Source organism: Hetaerina americana, unplaced genomic scaffold, assembly GCF_022747635.1.
Source record: "Hetaerina americana unplaced genomic scaffold, ioHetAmer1.1.p SCAF_10, whole genome shotgun sequence".
NCBI classification, from domain to species: domain Eukaryota; kingdom Metazoa; phylum Arthropoda; class Insecta; order Odonata; family Calopterygidae; genus Hetaerina; species Hetaerina americana.
In genome coordinates, this window is record NW_027286070.1 from 69619717 (window position 1) to 69639347 (window position 19631).

The 19631-nt window shown below is 45.7% G+C and overlaps 1 protein-coding gene across 1 annotated transcript in view; it reads right to left on the reverse strand.

Annotated features, from left to right (window-relative positions):
- Positions 1-2501: 2501 nt before the first annotated feature.
- Delta (neurogenic locus protein delta) overlaps positions 2502-19631 on the reverse strand; it is an 82016-nt gene continuing 64886 nt past the window's right edge. Inside the window, exons 5-10 of the mRNA XM_071598813.1 lie at positions 17136-17196; positions 7933-8088; positions 7471-7678; positions 7051-7333; positions 5589-6762; positions 2502-5190 (exon numbers count right to left, since the gene is read on the reverse strand). Of these exons, the coding sequence (XP_071454914.1) occupies positions 5040-5190; positions 5589-6762; positions 7051-7333; positions 7471-7678; positions 7933-8088; positions 17136-17196 (2033 nt within the window). The 3' untranslated portion in view covers positions 2502-5039. The remainder of the gene's footprint in view (positions 5191-5588; positions 6763-7050; positions 7334-7470; positions 7679-7932; positions 8089-17135; positions 17197-19631) is intronic.

A 19631-nucleotide genomic window follows, 5' to 3' on the forward strand; every position in this document is an offset into this window, starting at 1 on the left:
TGTTCTACCTGCTCTAGTTTTTGCCTTCCTGTCTTCCCTGAATGAAGATTATCAGGACATAAATCAATTAATATTTTTTCCCGGATACTGAAACAACTTTCTGCACAAGAAAAATCTGGGGAGGTGTTTAGGGAGTTATGCCGATGCATAGTTCCAGCTAGTAGTACCTCAAATTCCTACACTACAGATAAAAATTACTTTTGCGGAGGATGGATGTTTCGCTCTATTTTTCAATGAAGTAAACTAATATATCATTTGACTGAACTCCGTCGACTCCGATTCCTCAAAAACTACTAGAACGGGCGGTTTCTCGATAATCGTTGAGCCAATGATACTTGCCCGCCGCTCTGAGAGTAGCGTGTCGAGCGAATCGAAACTTCAAGACAAATGAGCAAGAAGGCACACCGCCGCTCCATTTACTTCGCCTCACTCGATTCCGAATCGCCCGTTTACTCGCGGGCACCGAAGTGAGAGTCCTTCCCCCGCCCCTTAACCGCTTTTCCCGAAAACCTCCCACTCATCCTAGAAATCAACGCAGTTGTTGGATCGGTCGCGCGAGCCTTTGAAATAAACACGCAAACATTTCCGTCACACTTGGATCGCCAGTTTGCACGGCCGGCAAAACAAACCCTTCGAATGCTCGAATCTGAGAAAGATAAGCCTCGCTGCAGAGATAACAGCGGAACTCCTGGGACGGTAAACCTCCGTGAACGTTTCCCTTGAAGGGCAACAGTTTTAATTTCTGTGCCATATCGCACGAGTTTGGCATAGTTCCGATTTAACTCCAATGGCTTTTACGAGTTCACCAATGTTTGAGGACAACGCATAACATTCAATATTTTTCAAAAGACTCTTCTCTATTTCATATGCAAGCTTTATAGTTTTAACTCAGTAAGAGGGTGAGATTTTTGGGGGAAAACTTGGAAACTGGGCCAAGACTTTGGTCTTCATTTGACATCTAAGCCAAACCTGCCCCATTTTTGAACAGGGCTAATCCAAATTTCAATTATTCCGTGAATCGAATACGTGTCTCCCATCACGGATATGCAATGAAATGAAGCATTACTTTTGCAAATGGAATAACGAGTTTACTTACCACTGCGCGATCAGAAGTCGTGATGAATTTCGACATGAATACCATCCAGGGAAGGCCGGCACATTTCTTGTTATATCAAAATATTTTGATCACACGTGTCGAGTTTCTTAGCACCCTTACCTTCTTACAGAGTTTTTTTCATTGTCTACAGATATCACTACTAAGTCCGAATCAACACGTTTTACCCTCTGGGACGTCCACTTCGAACTGTGTAATGTGCTGCACTTATTCCAACAGGCGTTTACAACTAAGAGGAGCTGGCAGAAGACTTTATGAACTCCAAGAGGTCCCTAGTTTCGATGAAAGCCGTTTGCGATAGGAGTGAAATGCGTCCCAAATGCATGGACGTGAGTCCTGATGACTGCGATCCATTAGAATATGCTATAAATAGATTTTTGACTCGAAGTAAAACGCAATGAAATGCCCAATTACTTTCTTGGTGAGAAATTAAAAAAAAATTGTGCTTCGTAAAATTTTGAAAATATGTTATCAGACTTTTTTTACACAGCAGTATGAACTATTCACGCTAACCAACAATAAAAAGTAATAAGTATAATGTTAATGAAAGTGGATGACTTGAGGAATATTTTTTTAAATCTTTCTTTACCAAGTATTGGAAGAATTAATAGAGCTTGCAGTTACTATAGTGAATAATAAGTTCAAAGAAGTAGATAATGGTAACAGCTAATTTGAATGCCGGCATTTTTTAGTCTTTTCATGAGTATTTTCTCCACAATGTTGCCTTATAAATGAATTTCATGCTTCGATACAGATGCTTCCCTCATATTTAAACGTTTGATGTTCTCGAGAGAGAGAGTGTTTGCGTATGTAGCAATATATATGACAAAGAATTCAATCGTAAATAATGCAATTTATTCCTTTCTCAATTGCATTACTTTTATGTAAGTGTTTTCCTAGCATTGTTTATACAAAAACATTAAAAATATGAGATTTCTGATGGGAATCGATTTGACATTGCCCTCAAATTTGAAGTAATCATATAATTTTATTAGAGTTGAACAAGAAAATGATAAACGGAACATTTACAGAAATTCTCGAGTAAATTTGAAGTTTTCTAATGAATTGCAAACATCGAATCAATATATCATAATGTGAATTAGTATAATTAAACAATCTCTTCTGTGACAACGAATTCAATGAACATTCCCATTTTGAATCCCGTATTTTTTTAACTCATCTTCAAATTAAAATGTGTGCCTTAATTAATCAGAAACACCTAATATATTTTTTGAAGGTTTGCTCGAAAGTTTCAGTTTGGCGTCTCTAAAATCCAAAGACTCCTTATTAATCTTTCATTTGTTTGCCAATAACTTATAATTATGCAATCTGGTTTAACTATTATTTGAATAATCCACTTGTTGACAGATAATAAAAACATCAAGTATGCTTGAAAAAATAGTCAAAAGATGACTTTTATTTATTGAAGGCTAAGTGAACAATGATATTGACAAATTTTTATCTATTTACATGATATTACACCGTTTCTCACTTTTAAATATACAGTATTTTACAAATTCATTTCAACACTTCATTTTTTTAATTAATTTTTTTATGTATTTTTAACTTGTCCAAAAAAACAGTAAGTACAAATTACAACAATTGACAAAACTACTTCTTTAATAGGGGTGGGTATAAAGGGGTTGCCATCCCCTTCAATATTCATGGAAAAAAATGACTTAGTTTTTAGTTATTTTTCATTTCAACAGGAACATCTTCATAGCTTTGATAAAAAAGTAAACAATTTTTCAATAATAATAATTACTAACGAAACAGGGAGAGAGAGCGTTACAAATACCAGCTCCCACTCAACATTGGAAAAATATTATTTTAACTACAGTGAAAGAACCTTTGCCACGATAAAGAAACATGGTACACGTGGCAAGGTAAAATAAACCACAACAGTTCAACCAATAAATGGTTTTATTTTTTAATTTAAAATTTTCATACCCGGATATATTTTCAAATTCTAATGCAAATTTCGTACTACACCTTATGCATAGCCTCTTTTTTTATGAAAAAATTTTCTCACACCAAAAAATGTTACTCAAAAATGTCGCATCAAATGTATGAACATGATTTTTTTCAAAACTTTTACATTTTTTCTCTTTGATCAGTCAATAATATTAAGAAGAAGCCACCCCTAGGAACACATATCCTTCCTTTATTTGAAATACTTTTTCCACTTCAATCTTTATTACACTCTCATAATTTAAATATTATCTATATTCTTGTGACTTAGCTTCAAAATTGATTGCGGGGGGGGGGGGGGAGGGATAGGGGAAGTGAAAGATTTTTTCATCATTAATTGGAGGAGATTGGGATCAGAGAAGATGGGGGAATATATGGGAAATCACAATATTATTAGAACACTAATTAGAATTTTCACTCACTTTTTTTACACAGAGGTTATGACAACATTTGAGCGTTGTTTGTTACAGAGCCATCTTTGAATTTATAGAAAAATTTTATTGAAACCAATGGAGTTTTCATTTCTCATCAAACTCCATCCCTTCGTCTTTGCATGCAGTCAAAGATGAATGTTTTATTCTAAATGTTATGTACCACCTAATTTTTTTATGAATGACCCATGAACAAATTTAGGCCTAGATGACTAATTTTTGTGCGCATACAAAATGGCTGACAGGACATAGATAAAAACAAAGGTTTGTCCCTCGATTATAATTAACACAAGCACTGCAAATTGTCACCTCCCCAGTGGTTGTGATGGAACATAGTAGAGGTGAGAGAGAAATGATTTGCGTTTCATGTTTGGAAGTTCATGGAAGTATTCATTGCATACAATCAAAACTCTACATTCATTGCAAATCATTCATTCCTTCTAATACTCTTCAGTACATAGTTCCACTAATTACAAATTTCCATGATAGAGACTGAGAGATAGAGAGAGAAATAGATATATCTAGAGTGAGAGAAAATTGGTAGGTATATGAGATTCCAGCACAGTTGATATCCTCCGCAATGGGAGTCCACAAAGTATAAATAAATTAAGAACTGTACAGGGTTTTGTGCTTTCATCTCCTTTATAAACGGTTTCAACTCCTCCTCATGTTTTTTTTCATTAAATACATTTCACTGTCTCGGACCCATCATTCCAAATAAAAGGCGTCCAGGAGCTTCAAAATTCTCGAGAAGGCTGCCGCTGACCAATTCCTGATCCCCAAAAAAAAATCTTCATGCAGAATTACTTCCATTTGGCCAATCAGAAGGGAACGACTGTGGGTTTAGAGACTAGAGTCCAGCGTTTTTTTTTTCTTGTTTCAAAAAAAATATATTTATATATTTTCAACAAACATCTCCAATTACGACAGCACACGCACAAACAATAATATTAATAATTATTAACACTTATTGCATGCAACCTAACGGCTCACTCGATTCCCATTTCTGTGGCGTCTTTCTTTCCTAAGGGGGAGATCTTCGTAGTCAGGCTGCAATCAATACTTTTTCTCTCACAAGCACACAAACACTCACAGATCACAATGAATGAACACGGGATTTTTACACAGACGTACAATTTGGCTGGTAGCGAGCCCAAGTTTAATCCGCAGCCCAAGATAAAAACTATGCCGACAGTGGTCCACTCTTGAGTCCTTCCGCTGGAGTGCGTTAAATCAATAGGCTCACGTCTCTTAACCACCGAGGACACACTGGAGGAATATATTTTTTCCCTTTGCTCCTAAAGAGCAAAGCACGCAAATGGATGGGCTTCCTGGAGATATACGCTTGGGTCTCGCAATCACTATCAGAAGCAGGAGGCATTATGGGGACCCAGCCCCGTCCATTGTCTCATCAGTTTTTGGTGCGACAACCACCACGTCGCACACGTTCACACGCACGGCACAAGAAGCACACATATGCACGGAGGAAGCACCCTCCAGGTCAGGGGGCTCACTCGGTTGGCTCAGACCTCCGTGGCCAGCATGCCGCTGCCCACCACACCACCCCCTTCCTCTTGCAAGTGCTCCCCTATGACGTACACGGGGCCACCACCATTCGAAGGCGAAGTACATGATACCTCCTTCTCTAGGGACCTCTTGGTCATCGAGGAATCACTGAAGGAGAAAAGAGGGACACATTGTTAAAGGATTAAATTTAACAAGACACCTAACAGGTGCTTTTAATTTGATGGGTTGTCAGCATCATTCTTAATTACACCATTTTCAATGGAACGCTCCAAGTATTCCCCAAAATTGGTTCCATTTAAAAATTAAAGATTTCTTTGGGAGCAACAGTGAGAAGTACTTTCAATCATGAAAACATAGAGAGAGTTTATATACAATTTGAGAATCGATTATTTGAGTTCAACATTTGAAAGCCCAAGAATAATATTCAAGGATTTACCCATTAAAAATTTAATGGGTGTCAAAGATTTAACGAATTAAACTTAAGTAATTACTTTTGGCATTGATGATGTTGACTAGAAAATAAAGAATGATGGATGGATGCTCACCTCGTGTTACAGATCCCCACAGGAGACACGAGCGAATCCACCGAGAGAACTGATATCCTCTTGTCGATGCATCCAGAAACCATGGACGCCCTCCTGAGGTTATCGAAGTCCTTCTCAACCAACTTCCCCCCACAGCCACCACCCACCACACTACTCCCGCCCAAGCCCTGCGAGAGCCCCGCGCGGTACGCAGCTTCTGTGTTCAACTGTTTGTGCCCAGTGCTCTGCTGCTGGGCGACGGCCGCCGCCCTCTGGAGGGCGTAGCACAAATCACTTACACTAGACACAACACTCGCGTTCGCACTGACGTCCGCGGGAGGAGGCGCTACCTCCTCCACCACAATCACGCTATTGACGCACTTATGCCTGTTCTTGGCAGACCCGTCTTCCGGGAACCCCCAAGTGTTGCGTATCATGTGCGCGTCTCTCAAGAGGGACCCTCCGCTCGCAGGAGGCGGTGGGGGCGGCGTGCCCGGTGGGTGCTGCTTCTGCCGCTTCTCTGCCCCGAACACCCCGGCGTTCCTCTCGTTCTGCATCCTCGCCTCCTCGTCCGCTCTCCTCCTCTCCCTCTTTCTCCTCCGCTTCGCCAAGGCCACGACTGCCGCAGCCGCCAGCGCAGCCGCGGGCACGGCCGTCGAGAGCGTGGCGATGACCACGACGTGCCCGGTGGACAAGGGGGCGTCCTCTGCTCCCAGTTGGGAGGTGGCCCCGAGGTCGGCGGGGGCCACTCCGACGCCCACAGTTTCCTCTTCGCCCTCGCCGGCGACTTGGCGGGAAGCGTTCCCCGTCGCCCACTCCCCGTTCTCAGGGGGTGGCATCCTGATGGAACAGAGCTTCCCGGTGAACCCCGGCCGGCATCTGCACTCGTAGTCATTCAGCAACCTGAAACACCTTCCCCCGTTGGCGCAGGGTCTCGCTGCAGCGCAATAATCCACCGGACTCTCGCACGACGCCCCTGCGTAACCCGGCACGCAAGCGCAATGGAATCCGCGTCTACTGTTGTCCACTACGCAGGTAGCACCGTTGAAGCAGTTGGCGGCAGCTTCATCATCGCAGGGAGCCCGCGGAACGGTGGGTGCGCTGCCTATTGAGCAGGTTGGCCCAGAGAACCCGACGGCGCAGCGGCAGTCGAAAATGACCCCGGTGCCATTCGCCCTTGATAAGCACGTGCCACCTGAAGTAAGGGAAAATAAGAGAAAATTTTAGCAAAGCTTCGAAGCCAGAATGAACAGGATGTATGAAATAAAAGTAAACCAAAATTCTCACAGATGCACATTGCAAGCAGAAAATTTAGGAATATTTTATGAGTTTCTTCAAAAATGTCAATACGTCTCACAAGAAAGCGACTGTTGCATTATTTTTTTCTAAATGCCAAATCCTAGTGAAGAGTTTGATGGATGATAAATTCATTCATTTCCAAGTATGCACGTACGACGAAGGGAGCATCTTCGTGGTTACTCACCATTTAGGCACGGCCTCTCAGCGCACGGATCCATTCTCCTCTCACAGTGGTCTCCTCCATAGCCGGGGGGACACTTGCAAATGTATCCGCGGAGGATGACATCCGAAATTTTCCCCCTTCCGGGGCCTCCCGTCGACGGCGAGGGAGACGAAAGATCTCTGTCGAGACACGTGGCACCGTGGCGACACGGGGAGTCCGCGCAGGTCCTCGTCTCCGGAGTCTCGCAGTGATCACCTCGCCAACCTTTGGCGCACTCACAGACGTAAGAGCTGGGGCCATTCGCCTGAAAGGTACAGAGATGGGGCATTAGAGGGGCATGGATCATGGGAAGGTTGGATCTCTGCTGCTTGTAATTAACTGCCTCTTCGTACTCTAAGTAACTCAAATATAACAACACGACGAAAAGAATTGGAAACTTACTCGACAAGTGGCCCCATTCAGGCACGGGTGAAGGTGTCCTGAGCCCGGTCCTCCGCCGCAAGGTGGCGTGGATGCGGTGGTTGAGGGAGCTGCCGGAGGCGATGGATCCACACGTTTCTCACAGTCATTGCCACCAAATCCAGGGGGGCAGGAGCAAGTGTATGAACCCTGGCCAGTGTTGAAGCACGTGCCTCCGGATTTACAAGGGCTGCAAAGAAATTTTTCGAATGAATATTACTCCAAATGACAGATACTACAGAAAGAGCCGAGGTAAAATACAAATGCTTATAATGATAGCTTTCATTGATAAAAAGTAATTAAAAGACAGGTGATTTGAATGATCGAAACGGAAAACCTCGCATCGGTAGGACTTGGGAGACTTCAACGCAAGAATGAAAAGACTACCATCCCAAAAATAAAAAAGATAGTCCTCATAACTATTACGTGGATAACTTCACTCACCGATGATTGGTGCAGTAATTGAGGTCCTGGTTGCAGAAGAGACCTCCCCACCCTTCATCACAAATGCAGTTCCAAGGCTCCACACATCCGCCATTAAGGCAACCAGGGTATCGCTCGCACTGATCGCACAGGGGACCTTTCCAGCCACTGTGACACCTGCAATGGAGGAAAACATGTCGTTAATGACAACGATGTTTCAGAAATGTTCAAAAGTTTCAACATAATAATTTACATATCTTCAAAATAAAGAGCAAAAACAAATCATCACCCAAAACTCTCTCATTGCCTAAAAGACATGTACAACTAAATTATGGTGAATAGATTCTCGCAGAGGATTTTCGCAAAACAGGTGGCACAGTAAAGTGCTTCGCCTTCCATGGAGTTCCATAGAAGGTTGTTGACACTTGATTTTAACAAAAGGGGTATGGAAGAAAAGAGGGGGAGTAAAAGGAAGGTGGCGCCCAAGAGGATGGGAAAGAGGGCGATGGTAAAAATTCAATGGGCAAGAGGAACGCAGGAGAGCGATTAAACGGGAAATGTCCTGGTGGCGTCCGGGAAAAAATATCGCAGTAAGTCAAGCTCTCGTCTCGTTGGAGCACGAGAAAATTTCGAAATTCACCACGGGAAAACGCCAAGAGAGAAAATCGCGGAGAAGTGACAGAGTTATGCGATTCGACGGAACCGAAGGGAGAATACGAACGGCCGGTAAAAACAGGTGGGAACCTAACGAAAGCATTACTTAAAAGCGAAAGAAAGAAGGGGGAGGGGGTAAGATAAAAGAGATGGGAAGATAAAGAGGGAATAGAGTAGCTGGAAAGAAAGGAAGATAAAAGAGATAGGATGGAGAGAAAAAGTGGGAAGACAGAGGGTGAGAGGGGTAATGTAAGACAATGTCTCATTGAGTTGCAGAAGCCATGCCCACGGAGGAACGGTATTGGAGTGGTGGAATGGGGAAACTTACGGGAGGAGGAGAGGGAAGGAGTGTGGGGGGAGGGAAGGGCGTAGGAGGGCAGAGAGGTATGCAATCGGGGAGGGGGAGGCGCGAGGGAGCAGACGGGGAGGGGGGGAGGCGACAGGTAGGTGTACGGGGTTGAGGGAGAGGGGGGTGGGCAGAAGCAGAAAGGTGGGATTGATTGAGGAAGGGAGGGGAGATGGGGGAGAATCCGGCGGCGGAGGAAGGGGGATTACAAAAGACACCACGCCCATTTCTCTCTCACTCTCCACCCTTTCTCCCTCCATCTCTTTCTCTCGTCTCTCGAGTTCCCACGGTATGACACTCCTATATGCAGGTGAGGCACCGGCAGGCCGAGGACTGGGGGATGAGGGGGGATTCGAAAGGGGGGAGGGAGGGCGGAGAGGGGGAAGGAAGGGAAGGACATTCGGTTGAGCGTTGGAGGGGGGAGGTTCGCGGAGGACGCACGAGGCTTACATTTAGAGGTGCAAGGGGCTCCATGGAAGCATGACGTCACGGATGATGTACAAGGATGCGTGCCGACCGCTCACCGCGGGGCCGGAGGGGAGAAAAGGGGACGGGAAAAAAATGACACGCGAATAGGGAAAAAGATTCGCAGCTCGCTTCGTCAGGAGTGCAAAAAATGGTTCGCGGAAAAAAGTAAGTCAAGGGAACAGAAAAGGGACGGATTCCAATCGAAACTGCACGTTGAAAGACCCCCCCCCCCCCCATCTCCGGAGGACGTGGCTCAGAAGTGTAATAGGCACGGGTCCGATGGCCGGTGTAGAAAAGAGGGTAAAGGAAGAATATAAAATTCGCCGAGATGTCCGAGGTGAAGGGGCCACGTGATGATTAAAACTGATCGTCTTGACTTTCGCACCTGGAGGGAAATACGTCACAAAGCCGCAGTCTACCAGAGAAAAACAAGGGTGTAACTAAAAATTAAAGAGATCGCAAGAGAACACCAGTTGGAAGCACGCGCACATCCCGAGTTCCTCACACGGATAACGAGAGACGCCATCTCGACATTAGTCACGCGATAACCCCTCAGGGGCGTGGTGATTACCGCGCTCCATCGCCACCGGGCACCAGAGCCTCAAAATTCACGACACAATGGACGCATTCCCTTCTGGAACGAAACGGAGAAAAAAAGACGAGCGACGACCTCGGGATGTCCAAAAATAAAGAAACCCGGATCGGAGAATACCGAGGTAGTCGAGGGATTTTCCTCCGCGAAGAATAGATTTTTCGGCAGGCCGTGCACTATAAAACCCTCGACACGTACTGTCTTCACCTCCAGCACTCGGGACACATCACGCACAAAGGATGGACTTCGCATCCCCACTATCAATGAATCTAAGTCAATGACTGCTTTCCACGCGCACGCACACATACTAAGAGGGGCAGAAACCACACACGTTACTAACACGCGCATGACACACACACACACACACAAGCGAAGAAGCATTCACCAAAAACCCCTCTCTCTTCCCCAGCTCACGTTTTCCTTGCTCCCTCCGCCTCGTTCATACCTCCTCATTTCCTACACACATTTTCTCACAGCTTTAAAGTAATTTACAGCAAGTCTACTCTTTTTCCTTCCGCCTACCCGTGGCTGGTCGCGAATCGTCATCTCATTACACCCATCAAGAATACCACCACAGGAACAAAAAGAGAAATAGAGAATTACCGTGTAAGAGTGTATTCGCGCGTGAATCACATGTACTACGGGACGAATTATTTTAATTGTGGAGACGTTATTATAATAGTGAAGTAGAAAGATGAAAAACAGGAGAAGCTAAAGAACAGACGGATTTCTCATCGGGTTCTACAAGAAGAGCGAGTAAAGCGGAAGAGGTGATCAAGAATTTAATCGTGGTTTTTTATTTGTTTCCAGGAAATGCAGCACTGTGCCAATCTAAGAATGTAGATCTTAACACCTTCGTCTTGTGATGCAAATTATAGGGATGGATAATGGCAGTTGAAAAGCTCGTTCTTAAAACTGCTAATAGCCTTACGTTAAGCCAATTAAACTTTATTGATCGCCAAGTTACCACGATAGTATAGTAAAGTAAAGAAAGCACCTTTTACTATTTTTTCTATATTCAACTCATAATACAGGGCAAGGAAATTAAAGCATTAAATTTCTCTCGAAGGCAAACAACATAATACTGATCATAAATGCACAGGATTAATTCCAAAAGCGTTCATCTTCGCTTCACCAAAACCATTGATAAAATCCATATCCTTCCCAACGAGCATTCATTTATGAAGATTTTTTGCTTCAAAAGTAAGTAAAGCTTCCGTATCAATAGTAGCCGTAATACCAAGTAACTTATAAAAATACATCACGCAGTCTTTGTAACAGAACTCCGCGCACGAAACGCCGAGGTCTTTCTTCAGGTCGACGAATGGAAAAACGGAGGAAAAGACTGAAAGGAAGAGCAGGAGGAATAGGCTGGACATCCAGTACTCTGGCGGCTGTGTGCACGGCGGTTTAGGAGAAGAATCGGTGGCAAGCAATCAGGGGAAAGAGGCGAAGGAAGGCAAGGAGTGCGAGAGGAGGAAGGGCGACGAAAGGAAGAGGGAGCGGAGAGAGGGAGAAAGCGGTGGGGAGCGGCAAAACGTGGCGAGGAGTGGGGGAGGTGGGGCCGGAGGAGGAGATGGCCTGTCGTGAATGCCAATGCCTCGTACTACTCGCTAAGAGTCACAAGACCACATGAGACCACACGGACAGGTGGAGTGGGGGCACACGGCAAACACACTCCATCCCCGCGGGAAAAGTTGCGGGAGTGAGAGGAAAGGAGGGGATGGGTCACAGAATGAGGAAGGAGAAGAAAGAGGCGGGAGGGCAGGCAGGACGGGAGGGGGCAAGGTGAGGTAGGTGGCGAGCCGGCCACTCTGTGCTCGCGACGGTTGAGATGAGACGACCGCCTCTCTTTATGTATAAATACATACATATATATATATATATATATATATATATATATATATATATACACGCACGTACATAAATAAACACACATACATACACGGAGGGAGACTTCTTCTTCTCGAAGGAAATGGTTGTTCGGGAGGGAGGAAAGGACCGGGCACGGGAAGGGAGCGAGACGTGATTATGGTGGTTGGAAGGAGGTCATATGAGAAGTCGTAATGAAGGTATGGGGGGAATGGATAGTGAGGCGACGCTCGTCTCGAATATGTACTTTCAAGTCGTCGACCGCCGTTTTGCTTGAGGTATGGGTTAGAGAAAAGCTTTCCAACAAAGTGAGCGGCGCCACTTGCGCGCGGGAATGAGAATTAAATCACCGTATCGAAACATTCGTATTTCTATGGGCAACTTCTTGGCTCACGGCTATCATGATGGAAAATCCAAATCGTCCAAGGCGGTAGGTTCATTGTTTAAGGAACTTAATCGGCTAAAACACCCCCCTCAGCCATATCTAATTATGAGTGATAAAGTGATGGACAAATAATTGCGCTAAATATTTGTAAGGTTTGTCAGACGGCTTCGAACCGCGTCCGTATACGTGCGGCCTGGTCGTGGTAATTCATTAGACCACATATTAATAGACAAATATTACATAAAAAATATGCCGGTGCATCGTGTAAATATTTCTTATTAAAAATATGTGAACTAAGTATGGGATGAACAATAATATGTAAAAGATAAAGCAATCATTACTTCCTCATCTTAAACAACAATCTCAAACATCGACATTTACAGATTATGGTCTTTATGCAATTAAATGGTATGCCATCTTCGCCATAGTCGTTAAAATGAATTATCGCCTGTAGTTAGTTTAAAATAATTTTTACAGCAAGGAAAACATCCCTTATTATTATAAACTTTGCTAAGTATTTTGAAATAAGAAATGAATGGGTAATTTTTAATTTCCAACTGGCTCCATTGAGTAAGGCAAGAAGTGGCATTAGAAAATGTGCCGAACAGATGATATAGCTCGAAAGTATTAACGGCTGGAAACACTTCATTACATTTTATACGAAAGTAAAATCCACGTTAAAGATGTAGCGGCGCTAATAAGAAGAGAAATTCTTCGAATTACCATCTGTACGTGTATCAGTGATACAAAATTCCTTGACGTGCGAGGCTCCCTGAAAGACGACTTTGCAAGAAGTTTTTCCGGAATGCCTTGAAAGAAATCATTCAGGATTGTGAGTACAAAGAGTTCAAAGATCGCAAGAAATTCTGTCGAGGAAGCAATAAGGGGTATTTTAAAGTCGTGTCATAAAAAATAGTTACTGCTATTCCATGAGTTCGGATAGGGTACGGGCCATTAGGCAAGGAGTGGCGATGGGGAAAAAGAACTTGATTTTTCATCAACGTTCAAATCCCGCCAATATAGCAACATTGACAGAAATTAGATGTTTCCCTGGAAGAGACAATAACTCAATTCAAGATGAGTAAATTAACTAAAAATGAAACAATATGCTTTCAAATGAGTGTGGTACCATATTCAATCTTAATTCTAACTTGATTTGGAACAATTCTAATGAGCATCCCTTTTTTCAAACGCATTAAAAACAAGGAGGTATTTACTAGATAATGCAAATCACATCATGGCAGCAAGATAGACTGCGGAAGAACACAAAATATTTTTCGGTGTCAAATTTTGCACTGAGACCATCTACTTATTTCTCTAACCTAAGCACGAGGGGACGAATTAAACAAAGAGGAAACGGATGCAATTGCAAACACACCCCCCTTACGCGTTTGCACTTAAAAAAATAACACATCATACTTGATCACTGGATTCCCTTTCGTTTCGCCCAACACGCAACGGGTTGAGAGGATTCCGACGAAGGTTGTGTGGGCAGTGCCCCGAGGGGAGGAGGGACAAGGCTCGAGGAGGAGGAAGACGACGGTGGGGAGGAGGGAGGGGACTCGAGTCGGAGGAGACGCCGCGGTGCGGTGATGAGGGGGGTGGGGGCGGGGATGACGTTGGCGAGAGGAGCGCGGCCATCGCGCAGGGGGCGCCGGCCGATCGACGCCCCGTCGCTCGATTCGAACATATCCACAGGTGTGGACGGATAATCGACGATACATTTCTTCCATCCACCATTTCATCGAGAGAAAAACCTTTCGCGTGCGTACGCCACTCACGATTGATACACAGCGCCACTTCCGCTTACACCACATCAACACTGAGACGCTTCCAAATTCCACTATAGCATTTCAAGGTGCTACTAAACGCCCTCGAATGAGATCCGTTGCCCGCAAAAATTTTCTCGATCGATCCCGCAGACAAATTCCGGGAAGAGTCCTGGAAGATTTTTTTTTTCATTTGCATCCGCTTCCTCGCCCCTCTCCGGGGAAGCGACGAATGGGATCATCGCCGGGCAAATTGGGCACAGCCACTCCGTCAAAGTAAAGAGGAGGGGGGCGGAAGGGGGAGCGGTGGCGATGAAGACTGGCAGTCAGGGTGGGAAGGATAAAAACAGATCGGGATGAGACAAGGCGGGCAATGGAAGCGCGGGCAGAAGCGGTGTGAGTGTGTGTGTGTGTGCGCGGGAACGCGCGGAAAAGGGGGTGGGGGAGAGCGCTTGCCCGCCCACTGCATGGGAACGGGCAATGACCAACTAACACGCCCAGCCTGTATCACACACACACTCACACAAGCAACAGACGTTCAGTCACACACAAGCCAACCGCAAATGTGCGTGTGGGAGGTGTGGGTGGGACGGGTTGGAGGCGGGTTGAGGTGGGAAGGGGAGGGATAGAAGAACGTGAATTACATCCACCCGTCCCCGATCCCTCAGTCTTAAAAACCATAACAAAACCTCCCCCATAACACCCTTCCACCTCCCCTCCAAAGTCTTCGCGAGATCTCTCAACCCTACTTGCCCAAGCCCACCCACAGACACGAAACAGTCCTTCCCAGCATCCTTCCCGACAATATCCCGTTCTCTCTCTCTCTACAGCCATTCCCATCTTCCAGCCCCCTTCCACCCCTTTCCGCCTACCCTCCCCGATCTCCGCATTTAATAAAGACATCTCCAAGTCTCCACTGCCTCCTCCTTCGATTCGACTGCCTCCTTCCCACACACCTACTCCCTCCCTCCACCAACCCATTCCCTCTCCTCTTTCCCCTATCCCCCGACAACACTTCATTTAACCACACCAGAGCCTTGCACTTGAGTGGAGGAGGACGCCTCGTCTGTTTCTCTCACTCCTTCCTTCCTCCCCTCCCTCCCTCTTTCCTTCTCTCTCTCTCTCTCCCTCCTCCCTTCCCCATTCTCCCTCACACCCTCCCCCACCTACACTTTCCTATTTCCTCCATCTCCTCCGCACGAGTTCTCATCCAATTCGCCGCAGAGTGACTACCACGCAAGCACACACACACATTTATATGGGTAGGCGGATCCGAGCCAGTCGTCGTTGGGTAATTTTTATCTTCCTTAAGATGAAGCTTTCCCCTTAATCATCTCAATAAACTATACCGGACTCTTTTTGTGGAGAGTGATGCAAAATTCTTCGTCGTCCCCATCCTTCCAAATCCCGCGGCTCTCTCGATCATCTCCTTCCCCCCCCCCAAAAGAGCAGCGATGCCTCGGTGATAATCCCATCAGGTGTGGTTTTTAAATTCTCGTTTGGAAGGCACAAAGGAAAAAAATGAACCTTTACGGGCGAGGCGTGTGTTCAACCCTCTAACGAAACGGTGGTCAACCCACCGTGAGTTTGAAAGAAAATAGAGCAATTATTCATGACAAGGTGGAAGTTAGTATCGGCATTTGTTACATTCGAAGACACTGGGCATCAGAATGGTCGCGTCGTGTGAGAAATCTCGGCGGAAAGGAGCCATAATTTATTAGTAATTACTTCGGCTCTTATTCTCGGTCGAAGATGATGATTTACAAAAGACATAAAGGCAACGCAAGGAACGATCAATGACTCAAAACATACACGCCATTCTTTCTTTCTTTCTTAAGCATATCAGAGGAAATACATTCTTCCAATTTTCCGGATTCCCGCAGGAATTCAAACGTATCACGCGGCTTTTTTCAACATTGCCGACCTCAGTAATCTGGTTTTCATATTAAAGCACGGGATAAACTCCTGATCACGACAAAAAAATTCGCTCTCACTATGAATTTCTACATAAACAGGGTCGCCCTTTCCCCTTCGCGCACAAAACGTTTCTACCAACAGCCTTCACCCTCATGGCGTCAGAACCTAATAGCCACCAACCCAACCCTCCCCGCACTCCATCCACCCCTTCCTCCCCATCCCAAAGCACCCCCCACCCCACCCCGTTCCTCCTCCACCCCACTTTGCCGCAGTGCTAGTGACCAAGAGACGTGAGAACGCCTAGCACGCTCACGCATCGGAGGCGAGCCCTCGACACACGCATTTCCGCACTTCAATTGTCGTCCTCACACAGAGGCATTTATCCTCGCCTCCCTACGCCCACGCCGCCGTGGGGAGGCGACACAGGCGCATGCAGTGCTTGTTCTTTGTTTGCCTCTTTTTATATTTTTATTTGACGCCGCATCAAAATCCTCGCCACCGCGGCGGCCCTTCCTTGGAAAGAATGCCGGACAAACAGCGAGGGGCGCGGAGGAGGAGAGGGATGGACTGAAAACAATAGCTGGGAAAATCTGGCGGAGAAAGATTTCGGAGAAGGCGAGCGGTCGGTTAAGGGCGTAGAATCCCTCCCTTCCTCTTGGGTTAATTCTCGTGATACTCCGCTCTTTTTATACACGGCTTCATCCGTCAAGGCGATGTCCGGAGACTGTATGCATTAAATGAGGGGTTTTTATTTCAGCCGTCTACGACAGACATCAAAATATCACCACCGCACGATTAGTAGGGTAAAAAAGAAATAAGGTCAGGTCATGCTTAACTCTGACTGCCACGAATTTTCATAGCGAACTCACATATAATAATTAGGCAACACACTAGCCCCCACTGCTTGGTTCCCATCAAAATATAAAAGTTTAGGCACAATCGGCGCGAAAAATAACTGCAAAATTCATTAATAATTCAAATAATCATTCGTTAATTTGAAAAATATTCCAGCACTGGAGATCATCCATGATAGTGTAACCTTCTTGATAAGTGTAAAGTGCGAGGTTATGATATAAATATGGGTTTAAGGGATGGAAAAAATGATGACGGCATGCGGGGCATGGAGTAGGGGGAAGAAGGGAAGGAATAGGGGGAGAAGGGAAGGAATAGGGGAAGGGCGTAGGACGAACGGGGCAATAATTAACATGAATTTGTACTCACAGGCACTCGTTGGGCTTGTTGCAGTGACCATGTTCTGCGTGGCATCCTGGCAGGCAGCGCGCTGTTGGAAGAGAGAAGAGAAAAAAGTCAGCCTCCTTCAAGGGTGAACACGAGGGTACACATAACAAGGCACAAGCACGGAAAAATGCATGTTTCCGCGGTGATTAATTGCTCTTGGCAGAAAGTGAAATGCCTTTCCCCTCCAGAGTTGCAGAGATATACTTTTGCACTGTGACCAGTTGATACAAGACTTAAGTGCACTAGCCGGCAAAGAAATAACTGGGGTGCCACAAAGGTCTTCATGAAACAGGCTTAACTTTGGTTTCCATATTAAAATATATGTCAATGGCACAAAAAAAACATGTTTAGGATGATTTAAAAAATTGACTACTCTCAATTGTGAGGGTCTAAAGCTGATAGTTGAGACAAGGCTATAATGCTCTCAAGGTATATAAAATTAAATTATTATTCCTACTTCATTTTGCGATGTGGTGTCGTTGATTCAAATCATGTTCCATGATCTCCCACCCAGAAGAAATCAGTAACCATTAAATAGCCGAGGTTTTTCATGATGAAAATGAAGTCATTTTCGTTTTAATATCTCCGCATTCACACATATGACCATCCCCCGCAACAAAATATCATCCCTGATTCAACAATCCGAAGCCAATCATGGCAAAAAGAGCGGCGAATCTTGTCATTGTCACGACTTAACAGGACCCCCATCGAAGCCGATTTGGTCCAATCCTACCCTCCCCCTTGCGGACATGGGAATGGGAGCCATGGAAATCCGTGAAGGGAGAGTGAGGAGAAAGGGGCGGAATTAAAAGAAAAATCCCGTCTTTCACGGGCTCCCATTCTGGGGGGGTGGGGAGGGCGGGTCGGGTCGGGGGCTGTGCAAGGGAGGAGAGATGAGATGAGGTGGGACCGGCGGCAGAGGAGCAGCATTTCGTGCGGTGGGTCGGGGGCACTGCGGGCGGGCTGGGGAGAAGGGGCTCAGGGAGATTGGGGTTCATGAGTACGGGGGCGGAACGGGGTTAAAGGGCTGGGAGGAGGAGGGTGTGGAGGCGGACCCCGGGTGCGGCGACGCAGGGGAGAGAGAAAGAGAGAGATTGCGAGGGAGAAGGCGGGTTGGGAAGGAGAGGCAGGACGGATGAGGCGGTGTGAAGAAGGAAGAGGGTAAGTGGAACTAAGAGGAAGAGGGAGGATGGAAGAGAGAGGGAGAGAGATAGATAGATGGGAGGGGGTGGGGTGTGCGAGGAGGGACGCAGAGTGGGGGAGGGATCGGCCTGGAGGCGGCCGTCCGGCCCTTCCTCCGCCTTCCACGCCGCCGCGGTAACAGTGGAATGAGTAGGAGCGTGAGGGGGCGGCCGGGGGTATGGCTGGCTACGAGGAGGAGCACGTACGCGTTCGCCGAGGGGACGGGTCGGAGTTATGAGGAGGTGGGAGTGTGTGTGGGGGGGGGGGGTGCTTGAGAAGGGGGTGGTTGCTCGGGGAAGGGAGGCAATGCAAGGTCGCAGGCAGGATTGAATGGGAAGGAGGGGTGAGTGAGTCGGGGAAATTTGGGGGGAGGAGGTGGAGGGGGGCATTAAAAGCGAGGGCATGTATGCCGCAGCGTATATGCAGGGTATATTCTTTTTATATTTCGTAGGTATGTGACCCTTTCAATTCTCGTCGCTTGCTCGCATATTCTTGACGTTACTTATGACGAAACGCTATGGGTGTAAGTTTTAATGTAGAAATGGGAAATTAGACCGCGGAGAGTGAGTGACTCGCATGGATTTATTCAATGAGTAAACTGGGTCCTTTGACGACTTCCATGCATCTCCTCCACGACCATGGGAAACGATCCAAACATAAAAAAATCGTTTACGACACGATCGAAAAGAATAGTGGTTAATTAAAAATTCAACACCAAATTAAAGTCAGATTAGCCGGAATTAACGCGATCCTTCGCTACCTAAAAGCCAATTGTAAAGTTAAATGACCGTCTTTGCCCAAAACATCCAGTCACGATAATGATGTAGGCTCAGACTGCCTGCATATTAATACGAAATCAACTCAACAGGGAGTTACAGTACAGTTTAAGTGAAAGCATGGAATATAAGGTTTTCTTCGGACGCAACATGCAAATAATGAATCGCATACATGCACACATATTTGGTCGATTATGAATAAAAGCATGTATCAATTTACATTTAAAAAAGAGGTGTATATGTATAACTTGAGTTTAAGTTTTATGTGAATATCCTTACTTTACCCATGATTCATCCCTAAAACTCATTGAAACTTACAGCAATTATAATTAAGACATTACTTGTAGGTTATCTGCAGGTAATGTCTTCGAATGACGAATGTGGAATGAACGACTATGTCAGGGCTTCAGTCATAGGCGGGGGGAGGGGGGAGGATTTGAGAAGCAAGTGGTGCGTCAAACGAGGCGGATTTTGCTTCGAAGATGACGCGGAGAGTAAACAAGTTATCTCTGCTCTTTGG